Genomic DNA, 21536 nt, shown 5'->3' on the forward strand with positions numbered 1-21536 from the left:
CCGTGAGGGTCCACCAGAACCACCGTGAGGGTCCACCAGAACCACCTTGTGGGTCCACCAGAACCACCGTGAGGGTCCACCAGAACCACCTTGTGGGTCCACCAGATCCACCAGGCTTCCTTACTGAACAATGTATTTATATTCTATGAACTTGTATTGTATTCCTGTTCTGCATTTCCGATTTTGTATTTGATGTCTGTATCTTTGTAATTACAGAGCTCATTTGTACAAGAAACCTTGGTTTCCCTCTGAACATGACTCCCTCCCAAATGATAGGTTTAAATAAAACAATGATTAATACTTGTGTTATTTTATTAAAAGGGAATTAAGATTCTCTGATACATGGGATCACATGAATCAGGTCAACATGGCTTTTGGTCACAAATGAGCCAACCACAGCACATTATAATATACTATTATATACTGGAGGCAGCAATAACAAATCCACAGAATAACAGAGGACTAAGGCTATAGATTACTATTCACATACTTTTATTTTCCACAGATATCCTCTAGCAGTTAAGAACATACTGTTATACACAGTTACAGAAGCAGTGCATGGTGGGTAGTGGGCATCTACTCAATTAAGGATGACAAAAATGTGTGTATAAAATAACGTGGGGTGAGAGATTTCCACTGCCACAAAATCATCAACCAAATCACCACCTCCTCCATTCTTCTCTTCGTTTTTAAAAAATACAATCTTTTAAATTGGACGTTGAGGCAAAACAGGCTAATTAACTCTACAGCAGAGTTTCACAAACTCAGCCCTTTGGGCAACAACATTTTGGCTTGTTGTCCTAGCACTACACAGCTGATTAAAAATAATCAAAGATTGACGATGAGTTGGTTATTACAATCAGCTGTGTAGTGTTAGGACAACAAACTAAACGTGCACCCTGGACAGTGTTTGGATAACCCTGACTTAGAGGATCTAAAACAAGGGTAGGCAACCCTGGACAGTGGTTGGATAACCCTGACTTAGAGGATCTAACACAAGGGTAGGCAACCCTGGACAGTGGTTGGATAACCCTGACTTAGAGGATCTAACACAAGGGTAGGCGACCCTGGACAGTGGTTGGATAACCCTGACTTAGAGGATCTAACACAAGGGTAGGTGACCCTGGACAGTGGTTGGATAACCCTGACTTAGAGGATCTAAAACAAGGGTAGGCAACCCTGGACAGTGTTTGGATAACCCTGACTTAGAGGATCTAAAACAAAGGTAGGCGACCCTGGACAGTGGTTGGATAACCCTGACTTAGAGGATCTAACACAAGGGTAGGCGACCCTGGACAGTGGTTGGATAACCCTGACTTAGAGGATCTAAAACAAGGGTAGGCGACCCTGGACAGTGTTTGGATAACCCTGACTTAGAGGATCTAACACAAGGGTAGGCAACCCTGGACAGTGGTTGGATAACCCTGACTTAGAGGATCTAACACAAGGGTAGGCTGATCCCTGATCCTGGAGCCACTTCATGTTTTTGATTTAACCGTCCTGGAATACCAGCTGTGTTGAATAGATCACTGAACTGATCAATTACCTCAGTTGGTCAGGTGTGGTGCCTCGTTGGAACAGGGTGGTCTACTCCTTATCTAGAGGCTTGCTGATGGGGCAGTTGAATAGAGGTCAGGGGTTGAAGGTCAAGGTTCGAGTCCAGGGGTTCAGAGGTGTGATTGATTCATAAAAAAAAAAATGGCCACAGATGGCAACTAGCTTTACGTTGTCGTCGTAGTTACCACTGGGCTACTATTATTATACTTTCTGCATGTGATCAACCACATGATCAACTACATGATTAACCACCTGATCAAACAACAGCATCAAACACATTGAAAAGAAAAACAATATATTTTCATTTTTCATCACAAGTTTAAGATTCACAAGTCTTCCATCAGCTCTCTGTGCTCTAGTGCTTCTCCGTTGGCGACTGAACAGATTTTAGAGAAAGAGAGAGGTGAGGGAGAAGAGAGAAGAGGGGGAAGAGAAGAGAGAGAGAGGAGAGAGAGAAGAGAAGAGAGAGGAAGGAGAGAGAAGAGAAGAGAGAAGGAGAGAGAAGAGAAGAGAGGAGAGAGGGAGGAGAGCGAAGAGAAGAGAGGAGAGAGAGAAGAGAGAGGTGAGGGGGAAGAGATAAGAGAGGGAGGAGAGAGAAGAGAAGAGAGAGGGGTGAGGGAGAAGAGAAGAGAGAGAGGTGAGGGAGAAGAGAAGAGAGGTGAGAGAGAGGAGAGAAGAGAGGAGAGAGGAAGGAGAGAGAAGAGAAGAGAGGAGAAGGAGAGAGAAGAGAAGAGAGGAGAGAGAGGAGAGAGAGAGGTGAGGGGGAAGAGATAAGAGAGGAGAGAGAGAGGAGAGAAGAGAGGAGAGAGAGGTGAGGGGGAAGAGAAGAGAGAGAGAGGAGAGAGAAGAGAGGTGAGGGAGAAGAGAGAGAGGTGAGGGAGAAGAGAGAGAGGTGAGGGAGAAGAGAGGAGACAGAGGTGAGGGAGAAGAGAGGAGACAGAGGTGAGGGAGAAGAGAGAGAGGTGAGGGAGAAGAGAGGAGACAGAGGTGAGGGAGAAGAGAGGAGAGAGAAGAGAGAGAGTTGAGGGAGAAGAGAAGAGGAGAGAGGTGAGGGAGAAGAGAGGAGAGAGGGAAGAGAAGAGAGAGAGTTGAGGGAGAAGAGAAGAGAGGAGAGAGGTGAGGGAGAAGAGAGGAGAGAGAGGGAAGAGAAGATAGAAGAGGGGAGAGTGACAGAGGTGACTAGCTGCTGGCTGACATTATCTCTATGGAGACGTAAGGTGGAGGTGTGTCAGGGGTCCGTTACCATGGCTTCATCTGACAACACCCGCTGTGTGGGTTACATCAGAAAATGCCTGTCTTCTGATTGGTTTAAAACCTAGTAGGAATGAAAGACACGCCTCTCATCAGCATCAAGCTCCTTTCTCAACCCCGCCTCCAGTTCACAACAGAAGAGGCTTGATTCACCAGAAATACTCAATGACAAATATCTATCGAGGAACATATTCACTCATCAACCAGACCCCCACACTACCATCAACACACCCCAGGTTAACAAGCAGCACACAGAGGTATGGGGGAGAGGAGGAAGAAGGCCCTCCTTGAGTCTTTCTTGGCGGTCAGGAATGTCGGTGTGCCTTTTTCATATTTTTTATTTTTTTATAGTGTTATTTTTTCGTATATTTTTCAGAGACTGTTCTGTTCAGTTTGTTGGTTGTTATGGTAACCGGTCAGAGAAGTGAGCGTGTCCCAGACCTCTTCTTAGAGCCAAAATGGAGTCTGCTGGGCAGCCAGTTTCACCTCCCCACCACCACCACCAATGGGATTCCTGCCAGTCTGCTGGGCTAGCAGGGCAGGGTGAGCAGAGTAGCTGGTGTGAGAACCATCTAGATTCGGGTCTGAGAGACAGAGCCATGAGCCATGGCGCCATGAGCCACACACTACCAGTTGGTTGCTGCTGTAGGTTGAGTCTGGGGCTAGGGGCCGCTGGGGTGTAGCTGAAACTGTGAACTCTGGGATCTGGAGGCTAGCTGTCGTAGCCTAGCTGACTGAGGCTAGCTGTGTGGGCTGAGGCTGGGTGACTGTGGCCCCTGGGATCTGGAGGCTAGCTGTTGTAGTAGGCTAGCTGTGTGGGCTGAGGCTGGGTGACTGTGGCCCCTGGGACCTGGATGCTAGGGACCCTTCGTGTGTAACTAAAACTATGGCCCCTGGGCTGAGGCATAGGCTGGAGTTCAGGGGCCAGTCTGTGGCCCCCGTCATCTGTTAGCAGGATAGTAGTTGGGGTCCAGGTAGTTATATCCAGGGGTCTGAGCCAGACAGTAGTCCCTGTCTAGGAAGGTCTCATGGTGATGGACAGGCTCCAGATGGTGGTCTGGCGTGTGGCTCTCAGTCTTGTACAGGCTGGAGGAGGGGACAAACGAGGGTTAAGAGGTTAATAAATAACGGTTGAAACTGTTAAAAGTAGAAAACGACATACGCAACAAGGCTGCTAATGTGTAGGTTCATAAACGGCCATTAGGAAACGTGTAGAAAGGTAGACTTGTTCTTAAAGGCCCAATGCAGTCAAAAACGTGTTTTTCCCATATTTTAAATATATTTTTACACTGAGGATGAAATAATACTGTGAAATTGTGAAAATTATGATCATGACCTTTTAGTGTTAGAGCTGTTTGTAAATCATCTGTTAAGGCTGTTTGTAAATCTATTAGAGCTGTTTGTAAATCTATTAGAGCTGTTTGTAAATCTATTAGAGCTGTTTGTAAATCTATTAGAGCTGTTTGTAAATCTATTAGAGCTGTTTGTAAATCTATTAGAGCTGTTTGTAAATCATCTATTAGAGCTGTTTGTAAATCTGTTAGAGCTGTTTGTAAATCTATTAGAGCTGTTTGTAAATCTATTAGAGCTGTTTGTAAATCTATTAGAGCTGTTTGTAAATCATCTGTTAGGGCTGTTTGTAAATCTATTAGAGCTGTTTGTAAATCTATTAGAGCTGTTTGTAAATCTGTTAGAGCTGTTTGTAAATCTATTAGAGCTGTTTGTAAATCATCTATTAGAGCTGTTTGTAAATCTATTAGAGCTGTTTGTAAATCTGTTAGAGCTGTTCACTCCCGAGTGGTGCCTGTTTGATTCCTGCTGAAAAGACCTCAGTCAACACATTGTCCTGTTTGGTTTCTACTGAACCTCAGTCAACACGTGTTTAAAAAACGTTTTAACCCATTTCTAGCCTGATGAACAGAGCCCCAGCCAGGCAGGACTCACCAGTCGGAGCAGTTGGAACAGAAGTCCACAGCGTTGTCTGAGGGACAGTCCTGACAATGCCACCGCACGCCCTGGATAGGCTCCACACCACACACGTCACACTGCAGAGAGAGACACAGGAGCACAGGGTTAACATGCCATTATAAACCGGGAAGTATGGGTCCTGGATGCTGATTGGCTGAAACAACATTTCAGCCTTGTGTATATCAGACAATATACCACAGGTGTGACGTAAGAATACTAGTTTCCTGTTCAATTTCTGTTGGTAACCAGTTTATAACAGCAATAAGGCACCTGGGGGGGGGGTGTGGTATATGGCCAATATACCACGGCTAAGGGCTGTTCATAGGTACGACGCAACGCTGAGCATTCAGAGCTCGAACCACCCAATTTATAACGGCCATTATAATCTGGGTAGGTTTGAGCCCTGAATGCTGATTGGCTGACAGCCGTGGTATGTCAGACCGTATACCGCGGGTATTACAAAACATGTATTTTTACATTTGTTAATATTACATTGGTAACCAGTTTATAATAGCAATGAGGCACCTCTGGGGTTCGTGGTATGTGGTCAATATAACACAGTTAAGGGCTGAACCCAAGCACTCTGCAAACTCAGGCCTTACTGTTATAGAGGGACAGCTACCTACCACACCCCCTTACTGTTATAGAGGGACAGTCACCTACCCATCACCCCCTTACTGTTATAGAGGGACAGTCACCTACCTACCACCCCCTTACTGTTATAGAGGGACAGTCAGCTACCTACCACCCCCTTACTGTTATAGAGGGACAGTCAGCTACCTACCACCCCCTTACTGTTATAGAGGGACAGTCAGCTACCTACCTACCACCCACTTACTGTTATAGAGGGACAGTCACCTACCTACACACCACCCCCTTACTGTTATAGAGGGACAGTAGAGACAGTCAGCTACCTACCACACCCCCTTACTGTTATAGAGGGACAGTAGAGACAGTCAGCTACCTAATCACCACCCCCTTACTGTTATAGAGGGACAGTCAGCTACCTACCACCCCCTTACTGTTATAGAGGGACAGTCAGCTACCTACCACCCCCTTACTGTTATAGAGGGACAGTCAGCTACCTACCACCCCCTTACTGTTATAGAGGGACAGTCACCTACCTACCACATCCCCTTACTGTTATAGAGGGACAGTCACCTACCTACCACACCCCCTTACTGTTATAGAGGGACAGTCACCTACCCATCACCCCCTTACTGTTATAGAGGGACAGTCACCTACCTACCACCCCCTTACTGTTATAGAGGGACAGTCAGCTACCTACCACCCCCTTACTGTTATAGAGGGACAGTCAGCTACCTACCTACCACCCCCTTACTGTTATAGAGGGACAGTCACCTACCTACCCACCACCCCCTTACTGTTATAGAGGGACAGTAGAGACAGTCAGCTACCTACCACACCCCCTTACTGTTATAGAGGGACAGTAGAGACAGTCAGCTACCTAATCACCACCCCCTTACTGTTATAGAGGGACAGTCAGCTACCTACCACCCCCTTACTGTTATAGAGGGACAGTCAGCTACCTACCACCCCCTTACTGTTATAGAGGGACAGTCAGCTACCTACCACCCCCTTACTGTTATAGAGGGACAGTCACCTACCTACCACACCCCCTTACTGTTATAGAGGGACAGTCACCTACCTACCACACCCCCTTACTGTTATAGAGGGACAGTCAGCTACCCACCACCCCCTTACTGTTATAGAGGGACAGTCACCTACCTACCACACCCTTACTGTTATAGAGGGACAGTCAGCTACCTAATCACCACCCCCTTACTGTTATAGAGGGACAGTCAGCTACCTACCTACCACCCCCTTACTGTTATAGAGGGACAGTCAGCTACCCACCACCCCCTTACTGTTATAGAGGGACAGTCAGCTACCCACCACCCCCTTACTGTTATAGAGGGACAGTCAGCTACCTACCACACCCCCTTACTGTTATAGAGGGACAGTCAGCTACCTACCTACCACCCCCTTGCTGTTATAGAGGGACAGTCAGCTACCTACCACACCCCCTTACTGTTATAGAGGGACAGTCAGCTACCTACCTACCACACCCCCTTACTGTTATAGAGGGACAGTCAGCTACCTACCACACCCCCTTACTGTTATAGAGGGACAGTCAGCTACCTACCTACCACACCCCCTTACTGTTATAGAGGGACAGTCAGCTACCTACCTACCACCCCCCTTACTGTTATAGAGGGACAGTCAGCTACCTACCTACCACACCCCCTTACTGTTATAGAGGGACAGTAGAGACAGTCAGCTACCTACCACACCCCGTTACTGTTATAGAGGGACAGTCAGCTACCTACCACACCCTTACTGTTATAGAGGGACAGTCAGCTACCCACCACCCCCTTACTGTTATAGAGGGACAGTAGAGACAGTCAGCTACCTACCACACCCCCTTACTGTTATAGAGGGACAGTCAGCTACCTACCTACCACCCCCTAACTGTTATAGAGGGACAGTCAGCTACCTACCACACCCCCTTACTGTTATAGAGGGACAGTCAGCTACCTACCTACCACACACCCTTACTGTTATAGAGGGACAGTCAGCTACCTACCTACCACTCCCTTACTGTTATAGAGGGACAGTCAGCTACCTACCTACCACACCCCCTTACTGTTATAGAGGGACAGTAGAGACAGTCAGCTACCTACCCACCCCCCCTTACTGTTATAGAGGGACAGTAGAGACAGTCAGCTACCCCCCCCCCCCTTACTGTTATAGAGGGACAGTAGAGACAGTCAGCTACCTACCACACCCCCTTATTGTTATAGAGGGACAGTCAGCTACCTACCACCCCCTTACTGTTATAGAGGGACAGTCAGCTACCTACCACCCCCTTACTGTTATAGAGGGACAGTAGAGACAGTCAGCTACCTACCACACCCCCTTATTGTTATAGAGGGACAGTAGAGACACTCAGCTACCTAACTACCACACCCCCTTATTGTTATAGAGGGACAGTAGAGACTCAGCTACCTACCTACCACACCCTTACTGTTATAGTGGGACAGTCAGCTACCTACCTAACACACCCCATTACGGTTATAGAGGGACAGTAGAGACACTCAGCTACCTAACTACCACACCCCCTTATTGTTATAGAGGGACAGTAGAGACAGTCAGCTACCTACCACACCCCCTTACTGTTATAGAGGGACAGTAGAGACAGTCAGCTACCTACCCCCCCCCCCCCCCTTACTGTTATAGAGGGACAGTAGAGACAGTCAGCTACCTACCACACCCCTTGTTGTTATAGAGGGACAGTCAGCTACCTACCCACCACCCCCTTACTGTTATAGAGGGACAGTAGAGACAGTCAGCTACCTACCACACCCCCTTATTGTTATAGAGGGACAGTAGACACACTCAGCTACCTAACTACCACACACCCTTATTGTTATAGAGGGACAGTAGAGACTCAGCTACCTACCTACCACACCCTTACTGTTATAGTGGGACAGTCAGCTACCTACCTAACACACCCCATTACGGTTATAGAGGGACAGTAGAGACACTCAGCTACCTAACTACCACACCCCCTTATTGTTATAGAGGGACAGTAGAGACAGTCAGCTACCTACCAGACCCCCTTACTGTTATAAAGGGACAGTAGAGACAGTCAGCTACCTACCCCCCCCCCCCCTTACTGTTATAGAGGGACAGTCAGCTACCTACCTACCACCCCCTTACTGTTATAGAGGACCAGTAGAGACAGTCAGCTACCTACCACACCCCCTTACTGTTATAGAGGGACAGTAGAGACAGTCAGCTACCTAATCACCACCCCCTTACTGTTATAGAGGGACAGTCAGCTACCTACCACCCCCTTACTGTTATAGAGGGACAGTCAGCTACCTACCACCCCCTTACTGTTATAGAGGGACAGTCAGCTACCTACCACCCCCTTACTGTTATAGAGGGACAGTCACCTACCTACCACACCCCCTTACTGTTATAGAGGGACAGTCACCTACCTACCACACCCCCTTACTGTTATAGAGGGACAGTCAGCTACCCACCACCCCCTTACTGTTATAGAGGGACAGTCACCTACCTACCACACCCTTACTGTTATAGAGGGACAGTCAGCTACCTACCTATCACACCCCCTTACTGTTATAGAGGGACAGTCAGCTACCTACCACACCCCCTTACTGTTATAGAGGGACAGTCAGCTACCTACCTACCACACCCCCTTACTGTTATAGAGGGACAGTCAGCTACCTACCTACCACCCCCTTACTGTTATAGAGGGACAGTCAGCTACCTACCTACCACACCCCCTTACTGTTATAGAGGGACAGTAGAGACAGTCAGCTACCTACCACACCCCGTTACTGTTATAGAGGGACAGTCAGCTACCTACCACACCCTTACTGTTATAGAGGGACAGTCAGCTACCCACCACCCCCTTACTGTTATAGAGGGACAGTAGAGACAGTCAGCTACCTACCACACCCCCTTACTGTTATAGAGGGACAGTCAGCTACCTACCTACCACCCCCTAACTGTTATAGAGGGACAGTCAGCTACCTACCACACCCCCTTACTGTTATAGAGGGACAGTCAGCTACCTACCTACCACTCCCTTACTGTTATAGAGGGACAGTCAGCTACCTACCTACCACACCCCCTTACTGTTATAGAGGGACAGTAGAGACAGTCAGCTACCTACCCACCCCCCCTTACTGTTATAGAGGGACAGTAGAGACAGTCAGCTACCCCCCCCCCCTTACTGTTATAGAGGGACAGTAGAGACAGTCAGCTACCTACCACACCCCCTTATTGTTATAGAGGGACAGTCAGCTACCTACCACCCCCTTACTGTTATAGAGGGACAGTCAGCTACCTACCACCCCCTTACTGTTATAGAGGGACAGTAGAGACAGTCAGCTACCTACCACACCCCCTTATTGTTATAGAGGGACAGTAGAGACACTCAGCTACCTAACTACCACACCCCCTTATTGTTATAGAGGGACAGTAGAGACTCAGCTACCTACCTACCACACCCTTACTGTTATAGTGGGACAGTCAGCTACCTACCTAACACACCCCATTACGGTTATAGAGGGACAGTAGAGACACTCAGCTACCTAACTACCACACCCCCTTATTGTTATAGAGGGACAGTAGAGACAGTCAGCTACCTACCACACCCCCTTACTGTTATAGAGGGACAGTAGAGACAGTCAGCTACCTACCCCCCCCCCCCCCTTACTGTTATAGAGGGACAGTAGAGACAGTCAGCTACCTACCACACCCCTTGTTGTTATAGAGGGACAGTAGAGACAGTCAGCTACCTACCACACCCCCTTATTGTTATAGAGGGACAGTAGACACACTCAGCTACCTAACTACCACACCCCCTTATTGTTATAGAGGGACAGTAGAGACTCAGCTACCTACCTACCACACCCTTACTGTTATAGTGGGACAGTCAGCTACCTACCTAACACACCCCATTACGGTTATAGAGGGACAGTAGAGACACTCAGCTACCTAACTACCACACCCCCTTATTGTTATAGAGGGACAGTAGAGACAGTCAGCTACCTACCAGACCCCCTTACTGTTATAAAGGGACAGTAGAGACAGTCAGCTACCTACCCCCCCCCCCCCTTACTGTTATAGAGGGACAGTCAGCTACCTACCTACCACCCCCTTACTGTTATAGAGGACCAGTAGAGACAGTCAGCTACCTACCACACCCCCTTACTGTTATAGAGGGACAGTCAGCTACCTACCACCCCCTTACTGTTATAGAGGGACAGTCAGCTACCTACCACCCCCTTACTGTTATAGAGGGACAGTCAGCTACCTACCACCCCCTTACTGTTATAGAGGGACAGTCACCTACCTACCACACCCCCTTACTGTTATAGAGGGACAGTCACCTACCTACCACACCCCCTTACTGTTATAGAGGGACAGTCAGCTACCCACCACCCCCTTACTGTTATAGAGGGACAGTCACCTACCTACCACACCCTTACTGTTATAGAGGGACAGTCAGCTACCTACCTATCACACCCCCTTACTGTTATAGAGGGACAGTCAGCTACCTACCACACCCCCTTACTGTTATAGAGGGACAGTCAGCTACCTACCTACCACACCCCCTTACTGTTATAGAGGGACAGTCAGCTACCTACCTACCACCCCCTTACTGTTATAGAGGGACAGTCAGCTACCTACCTACCACACCCCCTTACTGTTATAGAGGGACAGTAGAGACAGTCAGCTACCTACCACACCCCGTTACTGTTATAGAGGGACAGTCAGCTACCTACCACACCCTTACTGTTATAGAGGGACAGTCAGCTACCCACCACCCCCTTACTGTTATAGAGGGACAGTAGAGACAGTCAGCTACCTACCACACCCCCTTACTGTTATAGAGGGACAGTCAGCTACCTACCTACCACCCCCTAACTGTTATAGAGGGACAGTCAGCTACCTACCACACCCCCTTACTGTTATAGAGGGACAGTCAGCTACCTACCTACCACTCCCTTACTGTTATAGAGGGACAGTCAGCTACCTACCTACCACACCCCCTTACTGTTATAGAGGGACAGTAGAGACAGTCAGCTACCTACCCACCCCCCCTTACTGTTATAGAGGGACAGTAGAGACAGTCAGCTACCCCCCCCCCCTTACTGTTATAGAGGGACAGTAGAGACAGTCAGCTACCTACCACACCCCCTTATTGTTATAGAGGGACAGTCAGCTACCTACCACCCCCTTACTGTTATAGAGGGACAGTCAGCTACCTACCACCCCCTTACTGTTATAGAGGGACAGTAGAGACAGTCAGCTACCTACCACACCCCCTTATTGTTATAGAGGGACAGTAGAGACACTCAGCTACCTAACTACCACACCCCCTTATTGTTATAGAGGGACAGTAGAGACTCAGCTACCTACCTACCACACCCTTACTGTTATAGTGGGACAGTCAGCTACCTACCTAACACACCCCATTACGGTTATAGAGGGACAGTAGAGACACTCAGCTACCTAACTACCACACCCCCTTATTGTTATAGAGGGACAGTAGAGACAGTCAGCTACCTACCACACCCCCTTACTGTTATAGAGGGACAGTAGAGACAGTCAGCTACCTACCCCCCCCCCCCTTACTGTTATAGAGGGACAGTAGAGACAGTCAGCTACCTACCACACCCCTTGTTGTTATAGAGGGACAGTCAGCTACCTACCCACCACCCCCTTACTGTTATAGAGGGACAGTAGAGACAGTCAGCTACCTACCACACCCCCTTATTGTTATAGAGGGACAGTAGACACACTCAGCTACCTAACTACCACACCCCCTTATTGTTATAGAGGGACAGTAGAGACTCAGCTACCTACCTACCACACCCTTACTGTTATAGTGGGACAGTCAGCTACCTACCTAACACACCCCATTACGGTTATAGAGGGACAGTAGAGACAGTCAGCTACCTACCCACCACACCCCCTTACTGTTATAGAGGGACAGTAGAGACAGTCAGCTACCTACCACACCCCGTTACTGTTATAGAGGGACAGTCAGCTACCTACCACACCCTTACTGTTATAGAGGGACACTCAGCTACCCACCACCCCCCTTACTGTTATAGAGGGACAGTAGAGACAGTCAGCTACCTACCACACCCCCTTACTGTTATAGAGGGACAGTCAGCTACCTACCTACCACCCCCTAACTGTTATAGAGGGACAGTCAGCTACCCACCACCCCCTTACTGTTATAGAGGGACAGTCACCTACCTACCACATCCCCTTACTGTTATAGAGGGACAGTCACCTACCTACCACACCCCCTTACTGTTATAGAGGGACAGTCACCTACCCATCACCCCCTTACTGTTATAGAGGGACAGTCACCTACCTACCACCCCCTTACTGTTATAGAGGGACAGTCAGCTACCTACCACCCCCTTACTGTTATAGAGGGACAGTCAGCTACCTACCACCCCCTTACTGTTATAGAGGGACAGTCACCTACCTACCCACCACCCCCTTACTGTTATAGAGGGACAGTAGAGACAGTCAGCTACCTACCACACCCCCTTACTGTTATAGAGGGACAGTAGAGACAGTCAGCTACCTAATCACCACCCCCTTACTGTTATAGAGGGACAGTCAGCTACCTACCACACCCTTACTGTTATAGAGGGACAGTCAGCTACCCACCACCCCCTTACTGTTATAGAGGGACAGTAGAGACAGTCAGCTACCTACCACACCCCCTTACTGTTATAGAGGGACAGTCAGCTACCTACCTACCACCCCCTAACTGTTATAGAGGGACAGTCAGCTACCTACCACACCCCCTTACTGTTATAGAGGGACAGTCAGCTACCTACCTACCACACACCCTTACTGTTATAGAGGGACAGTCAGCTACCTACCTACCACTCCCTTACTGTTATAGAGGGACAGTCAGCTACCTACCTACCACACCCCCTTACTGTTATAGAGGGACAGTAGAGACAGTCAGCTACCTACCCACCCCCCCTTACTGTTATAGAGGGACAGTAGAGACAGTCAGCTACCCCCCCCCCCTTACTGTTATAGAGGGACAGTAGAGACAGTCAGCTACCTACCACACCCCCTTATTGTTATAGAGGGACAGTCAGCTACCTACCACCCCCTTACTGTTATAGAGGGACAGTCAGCTACCTACCACCCCCTTACTGTTATAGAGGGACAGTAGAGACAGTCAGCTACCTACCACACCCCCTTATTGTTATAGAGGGACAGTAGAGACACTCAGCTACCTAACTACCACACCCCCTTATTGTTATAGAGGGACAGTAGAGACTCAGCTACCTACCTACCACACCCTTACTGTTATAGTGGGACAGTCAGCTACCTACCTAACACACCCCATTACGGTTATAGAGGGACAGTAGAGACACTCAGCTACCTAACTACCACACCCCCTTATTGTTATAGAGGGACAGTAGAGACAGTCAGCTACCTACCACACCCCCTTACTGTTATAGAGGGACAGTAGAGACAGTCAGCTACCTACCCCCCCCCCCCCCCCTTACTGTTATAGAGGGACAGTAGAGACAGTCAGCTACCTACCACACCCCTTGTTGTTATAGAGGGACAGTCAGCTACCTACCCACCACCCCCTTACTGTTATAGAGGGACAGTAGAGACAGTCAGCTACCTACCACACCCCCTTACTGTTATAGAGGGACAGTCAGCTACCTACCTACCACCCCCTAACTGTTATAGAGGGACAGTCAGCTACCTACCACACCCCCTTACTGTTATAGAGGGACAGTCAGCTACCTACCTACCACACACCCTTACTGTTATAGAGGGACAGTCAGCTACCTACCTACCACTCCCTTACTGTTATAGAGGGACAGTCAGCTACCTACCTACCACACCCCCTTACTGTTATAGAGGGACAGTAGAGACAGTCAGCTACCTACCCACCCCCCCTTACTGTTATAGAGGGACAGTAGAGACAGTCAGCTACCCCCCCCCCCCTTACTGTTATAGAGGGACAGTAGAGACAGTCAGCTACCTACCACACCCCCTTATTGTTATAGAGGGACAGTCAGCTACCTACCACCCCCTTACTGTTATAGAGGGACAGTCAGCTACCTACCACCCCCTTACTGTTATAGAGGGACAGTAGAGACAGTCAGCTACCTACCACACCCCCTTATTGTTATAGAGGGACAGTAGAGACACTCAGCTACCTAACTACCACACCCCCTTATTGTTATAGAGGGACAGTAGAGACTCAGCTACCTACCTACCACACCCTTACTGTTATAGTGGGACAGTCAGCTACCTACCTAACACACCCCATTACGGTTATAGAGGGACAGTAGAGACACTCAGCTACCTAACTACCACACCCCCTTATTGTTATAGAGGGACAGTAGAGACAGTCAGCTACCTACCAGACCCCCTTACTGTTATAAAGGGACAGTAGAGACAGTCAGCTACCTACCCCCCCCCCCCTTACTGTTATAGAGGGACAGTCAGCTACCTACCTACCACCCCCTTACTGTTATAGAGGACCAGTAGAGACAGTCAGCTACCTACCACACCCCCTTACTGTTATAGAGGGACAGTAGAGACAGTCAGCTACCTAATCACCACCCCCTTACTGTTATAGAGGGACAGTCAGCTACCTACCACCCCCTTACTGTTATAGAGGGACAGTCAGCTACCTACCACCCCCTTACTGTTATAGAGGGACAGTCAGCTACCTACCACCCCCTTACTGTTATAGAGGGACAGTCACCTACCTACCACACCCCCTTACTGTTATAGAGGGACAGTCACCTACCTACCACACCCCCTTACTGTTATAGAGGGACAGTCAGCTACCCACCACCCCCTTACTGTTATAGAGGGACAGTCACCTACCTACCACACCCTTACTGTTATAGAGGGACAGTCAGCTACCTACCTACCACACCCCCTTACTGTTATAGAGGGACAGTCAGCTACCTACCACACCCCCTTACTGTTATAGAGGGACAGTCAGCTACCTACCTACCACACCCCCTTACTGTTATAGAGGGACAGTCAGCTACCTACCTACCACCCCCTTACTGTTATAGAGGGACAGTCAGCTACCTACCTACCACACCCCCTTACTGTTATAGAGGGACAGTAGAGACAGTCAGCTACCTACCACACCCCGTTACTGTTATAGAGGGACAGTCAGCTACCTACCACACCCTTACTGTTATAGAGGGACAGTCAGCTACCCACCACCCCCTTACTGTTATAGAGGGACAGTAGAGACAGTCAGCTACCTACCACACCCCCTTACTGTTATAGAGGGACAGTCAGCTACCTACCTACCACCCCCTAACTGTTATAGAGGGACAGTCAGCTACCTACCACACCCCCTTACTGTTATAGAGGGACAGTCAGCTACCTACCTACCACTCCCTTACTGTTATAGAGGGACAGTCAGCTACCTACCTACCACACCCCCTTACTGTTATAGAGGGACAGTAGAGACAGTCAGCTACCTACCCACCCCCCCTTACTGTTATAGAGGGACAGTAGAGACAGTCAGCTACCCCCCCCCCCCTTACTGTTATAGAGGGACAGTAGAGACAGTCAGCTACCTACCACACCCCCTTATTGTTATAGAGGGACAGTCAGCTACCTACCACCCCCTTACTGTTATAGAGGGACAGTCAGCTACCTACCACCCCCTTACTGTTATAGAGGGACAGTAGAGACAGTCAGCTACCTACCACACCCCCTTATTGTTATAGAGGGACAGTAGAGACACTCAGCTACCTAACTACCACACCCCCTTATTGTTATAGAGGGACAGTAGAGACTCAGCTACCTACCTACCACACCCTTACTGTTATAGTGGGACAGTCAGCTACCTACCTAACACACCCCATTACGGTTATAGAGGGACAGTAGAGACACTCAGCTACCTAACTACCACACCCCCTTATTGTTATAGAGGGACAGTAGAGACAGTCAGCTACCTACCACACCCCCTTACTGTTATAGAGGGACAGTAGAGACAGTCAGCTACCTACCCCCCCCCCCCCCCCCCTTACTGTTATAGAGGGACAGTAGAGACAGTCAGCTACCTACCACACCCCTTGTTGTTATAGAGGGACAGTCAGCTACCTACCCACCACCCCCTTACTGTTATAGAGGGACAGTAGAGACAGTCAGCTACCTACCACACCCCCTTATTGTTATAGAGGGACAGTAGACACACTCAGCTACCTAACTACCACACCCCCTTATTGTTATAGAGGGACAGTAGAGACTCAGCTACCTACCTACCACACCCTTACTGTTATAGTGGGACAGTCAGCTACCTACCTAACACACCCCATTAAGGTTATAGAGGAACAGTAGAGACACTCAGCTACCTAACTACCACACCCCCTTATTGTTATAGAGGGACAGTAGAGACAGTCAGCTACCTACCAGACCCCCTTACTGTTATAAAGGGACAGTAGAGACAGTCAGCTACCTACCCCCCCCCCCTTACTGTTATAGAGGGACAGTCAGCTACCTACCTACCACCCCCTTACTGTTATAGAGGACCAGTAGAGACAGTCAGCTACCTACCCACCACACCCCCTTACTGTTATAGAGGGACAGTAGAGACAGTCAGCTACCTACCACACCCCGTTACTGTTATAGAGGGACAGTCAGCTACCTACCACACCCTTACTGTTATAGAGGGACACTCAGCTACCCACCACCCCCTTACTGTTATAGAGGGACAGTAGAGACAGTCAGCTACCTACCACACCCCCTTACTGTTATAGAGGGACAGTCAGCTACCTACCTACCACCCCCTAACTGTTATAGAGGGACAGTCAGCTACCCACCACCCCCTTACTGTTATAGAGGGACAGTCACCTACCTACCACATCCCCTTACTGTTATAGAGGGACAGTCACCTACCTACCACACCCCCTTACTGTTATAGAGGGACAGTCACCTACCCATCACCCCCTTACTGTTATAGAGGGACAGTCACCTACCTACCACCCCCTTACTGTTATAGAGGGACAGTCAGCTACCTACCACCCCCTTACTGTTATAGAGGGACAGTCAGCTACCTACCACCCCCTTACTGTTATAGAGGGACAGTCACCTACCTACCCACCACCCCCTTACTGTTATAGAGGGACAGTAGAGACAGTCAGCTACCTACCACACCCCCTTACTGTTATAGAGGGACAGTAGAGACAGTCAGCTACCTAATCACCACCCCCTTACTGTTATAGAGGGACAGTCAGCTACCTACCACCCCCTTACTGTTATATAGGGACAGTCAGCTACCTAATCACCACCCCCTTACTGTTATAGAGGGACAGTCAGCTACCTACCTACCACCCCCTTACTGTTATAGAGGGACAGTCAGCTACCCACCACCCCCTTACTGTTATAGAGGGACAGTCAGCTACCCACCACCCCCTTACTGTTATAGAGGGACAGTCAGCTACCTACCACACCCCCTTACTGTTATAGAGGGACAGTCAGCTACCTACCTACCACCCCCTTACTGTTATAGAGGGACAGTCAGCTACCTACCACACCCCCTTACTGTTATAGAGGGACAGTCAGCTACCTACCTACCACACCCCCTTACTGTTATAGAGGGACAGTCAGCTACCTACCACACCCCCTTACTGTTATAGAGGGACAGTCAGCTACCTACCTACCACACCCCCTTACTGTTATAGAGGGACAGTCAGCTACCTACCTACCACCCCCTTACTGTTATAGAGGGACAGTCAGCTACCTACCTACCACACCCCCTTACTGTTATAGAGGGACAGTAGAGACAGTCAGCTACCTACCACACCCCGTTACTGTTATAGAGGGACAGTCAGCTACCTACCACACCCTTACTGTTATAGAGGGACAGTCAGCTACCCACCACCCCCTTACTGTTATAGAGGGACAGTAGAGACAGTCAGCTACCTACCACACCCCCTTACTGTTATAGATGGACAGTCAGCTACCTACCTACCACCCCCTAACTGTTATAGAGGGACAGTCAGCTACCTACCACACCCCCTTACTGTTATAGAGGGACAGTCAGCTACCTACCTACCACACACCCTTACTGTTATAGAGGGACAGTCAGCTACCTACCTACCACTCCCTTACTGTTATAGAGGGACAGTCAGCTACCTACCTACCACACCCCCTTACTGTTATAGAGGGACAGTAGAGACAGTCAGCTACCTACCCACCCCCCCTTACTGTTATAGAGGGACAGTAGAGACAGTCAGCTACCTACCACACCCCCTTATTGTTATAGAGGGACAGTCAGCTACCTACCACCCCCTTACTGTTATAGAGGGACAGTCAGCTACCTACCACCCCCTTACTGTTATAGAGGGACAGTAGAGACAGTCAGCTACCTACCACACCCCCTTATTGTTATAGAGGGACAGTAGAGACACTCAGCTACCTAACTACCACACCCCCTTATTGTTATAGAGGGACAGTAGAGACTCAGCTACCTACCTACCACACCCTTACTGTTATAGTGGGACAGTCAGCTACCTACCTAACACACCCCATTACGGTTATAGAGGGACAGTAGAGACACTCAGCTACCTAACTACCACACCCCCTTATTGTTATAGAGGGACAGTAGAGACAGTCAGCTACCTACCACACCCCCTTACTGTTATAGAGGGACAGTAGAGACAGTCAGCTACCTACCCCCCCCCCCCCCCCTTACTGTTATAGAGGGACAGTAGAGACAGTCAGCTACCTACCACACCCCTTGTTGTTATAGAGGGACAGTCAGCTACCTACCCACCACCCCCTTACTGTTATAGAGGGACAGTAGAGACAGTCAGCTACCTACCACACCCCCTTATTGTTATAGAGGGACAGTAGACACACTCAGCTACCTAACTACCACACCCCCTTATTGTTATAGAGGGACAGTAGAGACTCAGCTACCTACCTACCACACCCTTACTGTTATAGTGGGACAGTCAGCTACCTACCTAACACACCCCATTACGGTTATAGAGGGACAGTAGAGACACTCAGCTACCTAACTACCACACCCCCTTATTGTTATAGAGGGACAGTAGAGACAGTCAGCTACCTACCACACCCCTTGTTGTTATAGAGGGACAGTCAGCTACCTACCCACCACCCCCTTACTGTTATAGAGGGACAGTAGAGACAGTCAGCTACCTACCACACCCCCTTATTGTTATAGAGGGACAGTAGACACACTCAGCTACCTAACTACCACACCCCCTTATTGTTATAGAGGGACAGTAGAGACTCAGCTACCTACCTACCACACCCTTACTGTTATAGTGGGACAGTCAGCTACCTACCTAACACACCCCATTACGGTTATAGAGGGACAGTAGAGACACTCAGCTACCTAACTACCACACCCCCTTATTGTTATAGAGGGACAGTAGAGACAGTCAGCTACCTACCAGACCCCCTTACTGTTATAAAGGGACAGTAGAGACAGTCAGCTACCTACCCCCCCCCCCCCCTTACTGTTATAGAGGGACAGTCAGCTACCTACCTACCACACCCCCTTACTGTTATAGAGGGACAGTAGAGACAGTCAGCTACCTACCCACCACACCCCCTTACTGTTATAGAGGGACAGTAGAGACAGTCAGCTACCTACCACACCCCGTTACTGTTATAGAGGGACAGTCAGCTACCTACCACACCCTTACTGTTATAGAGGGACACTCAGCTACCCACCACCCCCTTACTGTTATAGAGGGACAGTAGAGACAGTCAGCTACCTACCACACCCCCTTACTGTTATAGAGGGACAGTCAGCTACCTACCTACCACCCCCTAACTGTTATAGAGGGACAGTCAGCTACCTACCACACCCCCTTACTGTTATAGAGGGACAGTCAGCTACCCACCACCCCCTTACTGTTATAGAGGGACAGTCACCTACCTACCACATCCCCTTACTGTTATAGAGGGACAGTCACCTACCTACCACACCCCCTTACTGTTATAGAGGGACAGTCACCTACCCATCACCCCCTTACTGTTATAGAGGGACAGTCACCTACCTACCACCCCCTTACTGTTATAGAGGGACAGTCAGCTACCTACCACCCCCTTACTGTTATAGAGGGACAGTCAGCTACCTACCTACCACCCCCTTACTGTTATAGAGGGACAGTCACCTACCTACCCACCACCCCCTTACTGTTATAGAGGGACAGTAGAGACAGTCAGCTACCTACCACACCCCCCTTACTGTTATAGAGGGACAGTAGAGACAGTCAGCTACCTAATCACCACCCCCTTACTGTTATAGAGGGACAGTCAGCTACCTACCACCCCCTTACTGTTATAGAGGGACAGTCAGCTACCTACCACCCCCTTACTGTTATAGAGGGACAGTCAGCTACCTACCACCCCCTTACTGTTATAGAGGGACAGTCACCTACCTACCACACCCCCTTACTGTTATAGAGGGACAGTCACCTACCTACCACACCCCCTTACTGTTATAGAGGGACAGTCAGCCACCCACCACCCCCTTACTGTTATAGAGGGACAGTCACCTACCTACCACACCCTTACTGTTATAGAGGGACAGTCAGCTACCTAATCACCACCCCCTTACTGTTATAGAGGGACAGTCAGCTACCTACCTACCACCCCCTTACTGTTATAGAGGGACAGTCAGCTACCCACCACCCCCTTACTGTTATAGAGGGACAGTCAGCTACCCACCACCCCCTTACTGTTATAGAGGGACAGTCAGCTACCTACCACACCCCCTTACTGTTATAGAGGGACAGTCAGCTACCTACCTACCACCCCCTTACTGTTATAGAGGGACAGTCAGCTACCTACCACACCCCCTTACTGTTATAGAGGGACAGTCAGCTACCTACCTACCACACCCCCTTACTGTTATAGAGGGACAGTCAGCTACCTACCACACCCCCTTACTGTTATAGAGGGACAGTCAGCTACCTACCTACCACACCCCCTTACTGTTATAGAGGGACAGTCAGCTACCTACCTACCACCCCCTTACTGTTATAGAGGGACAGTCAGCTACCTACCTACCACACCCCCTTACTGTTATAGAGGGACAGTAGAGACAGTCAGCTACCTACCACACCCCGTTACTGTTATAGAGGGACAGTCAGCTACCTACCACACCCTTA

The 21536-nt window shown here is 49.2% G+C and overlaps 1 protein-coding gene across 2 annotated transcripts in view; it reads right to left on the reverse strand.

Moving 5' to 3' along the window:
- Positions 1-294: 294 nt before the first annotated feature.
- Positions 295-21536, reverse strand: part of LOC109882900 (ZZ-type zinc finger-containing protein 3) — an 84279-nt gene continuing 63037 nt past the window's right edge. For both annotated transcript variants that reach the window (XM_031810179.1, XM_031810180.1), the window contains exons 11-12: positions 4753-4853; positions 295-3894 (exon numbers count right to left, since the gene is read on the reverse strand). In XM_031810179.1, the coding sequence (XP_031666039.1) occupies positions 3750-3894; positions 4753-4853 (246 nt within the window). In that variant the 3' untranslated portion in view covers positions 295-3749. The remainder of the gene's footprint in view (positions 3895-4752; positions 4854-21536) is intronic.

Source organism: Oncorhynchus kisutch, linkage group LG30, assembly GCF_002021735.2.
Source record: "Oncorhynchus kisutch isolate 150728-3 linkage group LG30, Okis_V2, whole genome shotgun sequence".
NCBI lineage: Eukaryota > Metazoa > Chordata > Actinopteri > Salmoniformes > Salmonidae > Oncorhynchus > Oncorhynchus kisutch.